At 41.7% G+C, this 5,000-nt stretch overlaps 1 protein-coding gene and 1 long non-coding RNA gene across 4 annotated transcripts in view; one reads left to right on the plus strand and one right to left on the minus strand.

Moving 5' to 3' along the window:
- Positions 1–5,000, plus strand: part of LOC126998404 (anoctamin-8-like) — a 157,807-nt gene that overhangs the window by 89,405 nt on the left and 63,402 nt on the right. For all 3 annotated transcript variants that reach the window (XM_050860039.1, XM_050860041.1, XM_050860040.1), the window contains exon 2: positions 2,616–2,701. In XM_050860039.1, coding sequence (XP_050715996.1) covers positions 2,616–2,701 — 86 coding nt within the window. The remainder of the gene's footprint in view (positions 1–2,615; positions 2,702–5,000) is intronic.
- LOC126998411 (uncharacterized) overlaps positions 1–5,000 on the minus strand; it is a 109,164-nt gene that overhangs the window by 62,350 nt on the left and 41,814 nt on the right. The gene's annotated exons all lie outside the window — the stretch shown is intronic.

Below are 5,000 nucleotides of genomic sequence, written 5' to 3' on the forward strand. Positions count from 1 at the left end.
GAAAAAGTAGAAAACATAAAAAAATAACTAAAGAAAGAAAGAGAAAGAATGAATTAATAAAGAAGGAAGAAATAGCAAACATAAATAAATAAAATAAAATAAAAATGAACAAAAAAGAAGAAAGAAAGAAAGAAAAAAATAGAAAACAAATAAATAAAGAAGACTAACGAATAAATTAAGAAAGAAAAAATAGAAAACATAAATAACTAAAAAATAACATAAAAAAAGAAAAACACAAACAATAAATACAAAAAGACAAAATAGAAAACAAATATATAAAGAACAATAAATAAATGAATAAAGAACGAACGATGAATAAACCTAAAACCTAAAAACAATTACCAGACGAAATGACGACAAAAAATAAAAGCTCAATGTTAAAGTCGGAGCAGGAATTTTAAGTGTCGGGAGTGGACTGGCGCCTCGGCTGTCAGGGGCGTTATCGACATCACCGCGGCGGGGGAAAGCTTTCTCATCATATATTTAGGATTTCTTTTTGACGAGGCGGAGAAAATCAGTCACTACTCGTCTATTATTCACCACTGTCTAGACGGACTTTCCCGATACGTTTTTTGCCTGGAGGTAAAAGATAATAAAGAAATACTACACGTTATACACTACCAACCCACGTAAATAATTGATTTCTCTCTGTCTCTGTCTCTCTCTCTCTCTCTCTCTCTCTCTCTCTCTCTCTCTCTCTCTCTCTCTCTCTCTCTCTCTCTCTCTCTCTCTCTCTCTCTCTCTCTCTCTCTCTCTCTGCCTATCTCTCTTTACGTATCTCTCTCTCCCTCTGCCTCTCTCTCCCTCTATCATTCCTCTCTTCCTCTACCTTTCTCTCTCTCCCCCTGCCTCTCTCTCCCTCTACCTCTCTTTCCCTCTACCAACATATCTCTCCCTCCCTCTATTTCTCTATCAACCAATACATTTTAATACGTTAAGTAATCAGTAACACATACAAGCTTACACTTCCGAGGTCGGTTTTTGTCTGGAGGTAAGAAAAAAATACAACACATTATACAACCAACCCCTGAGTGTTTATTTTCCTCTCAGAATGCAAAAACCTTCTCCACATCCTTTACCAACCACTACATTTCAATACGCTAGTTAAAAAGTAATATGCACACGCTAACATTCTCGAGTTCTGAGGTGCCTTTAACGTGACGAACTGCTGAACAATGACCGCCAGGCTTCTGTTATTTCACCGTTCATTATAACATCTGGGGTTCGTATCATTGTATTCCTTGCTTATATGTGTTGTGTTTCAGATTCGTTGGTATAGATAGACAGATAGATAGAGATAGATAGGTTGGGAGGGAGGTAAATAGGAAGAGAAAGAATGGCAATATGTCACCTCTTGTTAACCATCCTTTCACTTATTACATCACAGCAGTCATTCGTCTTTCTTCCCAACCTTTTTTACTCCTCCTGGAAACCTGCCACGATTCGCCCCCATCCACGCCCCCTCGTCACCATACCCCTTCCTCTCTTTCACCTCCTTCCATCCTTTCTTTCCTTCCATCTCACCCATTTCCCTAGTAACTTTAGTCCTCACCCTCCTCTCCGCTTTCTTACATTTCTTCATCTCATCGCCATAACTTCTTTCCTTCTGCTCGCTCCTCATCATAAACCGCTTTGCGACAACCCCCTCTGCTTTCTTCCTCCCCCCTTTATCTTCTCTTTCATTTTCACAACGACTCATTTTCCATCTCTTTATCCCTTTCGTTACCTTAATGTTTTTCCTTCTCTTTGTTCTCTCGCTTTCCTCTGTTCCTTTGTTTTCCTTGCCCCTCTTCATATGCCTCTTTCCTATTATCACTTTGCTTTCTTCCTCCCCCTTTATCTCCTCCCATTTTCATCACAACCCTTTATCCCCTTCTCTCATCCCCTTCGTCACGCTTATCTTTATCCTCCTCTCCGTCCTCTAACATTCCCTAATCTTCCTTTCTTTTGCTTCCTCATCATCAGAAACCTCTTAGCTACTCTGTTACACTATCTCTACCTTCCCCTATCCACTGCATGCAAGCTCCTTTTCCTCCTCTCATCCACTCATCTCAAAACCATAAAAGCTTTCTTCCTTCTTTCCACTCCATCTCAATCACACACACGCTCTCAGAATGCATGTGATTATCTTTCTTTCTCTCCCCTCCTTTATTTCTTCCACTTTCTTTAAAACCCCCTTCCCCCCTCTCAGCCCCTCGTCTCAACACCACTTTTTCATCTCCCACTCAACCACGATCATGCACACTCACGGTCAGAATGCATCACGTTATCTCTTTCTTTCTCCCTTCATCTTCATTCCTTCCGCTTTTCCCCACAATACCTTTTTCCTTTTCATATAACTTTCGTTCTTTCTTTCTCCCTTCATCTTTATTCCTTCCATTTTTCCCCATTATACCCTTTTCCTTTTCATATAACTTGTATTCTTTCTCTCTCTCCCTTTTATTCCTTCCATTTTCCACCCCAAACAGCCTTCTCATTTTCTCATTCGCTCATCTCAATAACACAAGATACCCCCCAGCCTTCAACCCCCCCCCCCCTTCCACTCCCTTTCAATCAATATCACACACACGCTCAGAACGCATCACGGTAACTCTTTTTCTTTCTTCCTCCTCCAGCAAGTCGACTCCTGCGCCGCAAGATCCCCCAAAGCGGCCACCTGATGCTGCCGAAGAGGATGTGGATGCAGACCGTCCCGACCCAGGTGAGTAAGTGCAGAGGTGTGCGAGGGAGGGGTACGGGAGGGAGGGAGTGTGTGTGTCTGTGTGTGTGTGTGTGTGTGTGTGTGTGTGTGTGTGTTTACCTAGTTGTATTTACCTAGTTGTAGTGTCACAGGCCTGCTTACGCTCCTGTGGTCCCTTCTCCATATCTGTATTTATCCAGCTTTTCCTTAAAGTTGTGCACACTCTTTGCCGATACTACATCCTCACTTAGTCTGTTCCAAACCTCTATGTTTCTTTGCGGGAAGCTATATTTTTTTATCTCTCAAGCATATTCATTTTCTCATTTTTTTTTACTGTGTCGTGTGTTGCTGGTGTTTCTTACTTCTCTTAGTAGCAACGCCTCGTTATCTACTTCCATTTTATTCCACAATTTTTAAATTTGTATTAGGTCTCCTATTCTTTGTTCCAGTGTTGGCAGGTCCATTTCCTTTAACCTTTCTTCATATGGCAATCCCTCCAGTTCTGGAACAATTTTCGTCGCCATCCTTTGCATTCTTTCTAGTTTTTTTCCGTGTTTCTTCTTATGGGGAGACCACACAGTTTCCGCATATTCCAATTTTGGTCTAATCATAGTGGTTATCATCTTTTTCATCATATCCTTATCCATGTAGTGGAATGCTATTCCTATATTTTTTACCATTCTATACGTATCACCGAATATCTTATTAACATGACTCTCAGACTGTTGATTATCTTGTATTGTCACTCCCAGATCTCTCTCTTCTTGAACTTCTAATATTTCTCCATCTCCCATTTTATATGTCTATTTTGGTCTCCCTTCACTCTTTCCCATTTCCATTACATGACATTTTTTCACATTGAACTCTATCTCCCATGTCATACTCCAGTCCCAAATTTTACTGAGGTCCTCTTGCAGTATTTCACAGTCTTTACTGTTCCTTATATGGCTCAGCAATTTCGCATCGTCTGCAAACAGGCTCATGTAACTGCTTACTTTCTCCGGCATATTATTTATATATACTGGGAAAAGTATTGGTGCCAATACCGATCCTTGAAGCACTCCACTATCTACAATTCTCCAATCACCCCCCCCACACACACACGCACACACCATCCCCTCCCTACCCTACCCCCATCCATAACACACATCTTTCTCCATTACCCTCACCAGGTGATATACAAGCGCACACACACTCTCCTTGCTCACACCTGAGTACACTGGTTATCGGATTAGGGAAAGAGCCAAGCTTCAAGTGCTCTTAAGCCGCCCCTCTCCATTCCACACGCCTGCCTCAACGAGCATTCCATTACCCCACTCATAGGAGCTTTCCACGCCATCGTATTACAACAAGTGCGTACTACAGTTAACTTGCACGCCTCCTCACATGCTTAAACGCAGATTCCTGACATTAAACCTGCCATGAGCAGTTTTCCTTTCCGACGTGTTAAAGGAAGTGTGTATTGCACATTTCTAACGAGTCTGTCCATGACCTGGCCCCTGTGTAGAAATGTGTGCTACAGTTACCTTACACACGGACCTCACGTGCTAAACAAAGATTCCTGACATGAAACCCGCCATGAACAGTTTTCCTTACCATTGCGTTAAGGAAAGTGAGTATTATATAGTTTTATTAAGCCTTTGCATGTCCTGGCCTCTGCGCGACAGTGTGTACCATAATTGCTTCATACGTCCCACATATGCCGAACCAAACACGACTAAAAACCCGGTACGAACAGTTTTCCTTGCCATCGTGTTTTAGGAAGAGTGTATTAGTATGTTCTGTGCATGGCCTGGCCTCTGCGTGAAAGTGTGTGCCAGAGTTATCTTACACGGCCATCACGTGTTTAAAAAGATTCGCGCTATTACGCCCTCTACGAACACTTCCTTACCATCGCGTTAGAGGAAGTGTGCATTATAGTTCTCTCAAGCCTCTGTATGGCTGTAAGGCACTATATAATGTATATAATCTAATGTATATAATGTCATGTAGATACTATATGTAAGGAATGTACATGTCATTATATACATTAGTGCCTTACATGGCCTGACCTCCGCGCCAAGTGAGAAACTACCTTGCACGGACCTCTTATGATTAAACAAGGATTGACGCCATTAAATTAGCAATGAACAGTTCTCTTTACCATCGCGTTCAAGAAAGTGTGCATTATATAGTTCCTTAAGCTTCTCTATGACCCGCCAACGTGGTTAAACAAAGATTCGCGCCATTAAACATGCTATTAACAGCGATCCTTATCATCGCGTTCAAGGAGGTGTGCATTATATGGTTCCCGGAAATCCTCTCCTGCAGGTCATAATCG

This window comes from Eriocheir sinensis, chromosome 14, assembly GCF_024679095.1.
Source record: "Eriocheir sinensis breed Jianghai 21 chromosome 14, ASM2467909v1, whole genome shotgun sequence".
Lineage (NCBI taxonomy): Eukaryota > Metazoa > Arthropoda > Malacostraca > Decapoda > Varunidae > Eriocheir > Eriocheir sinensis.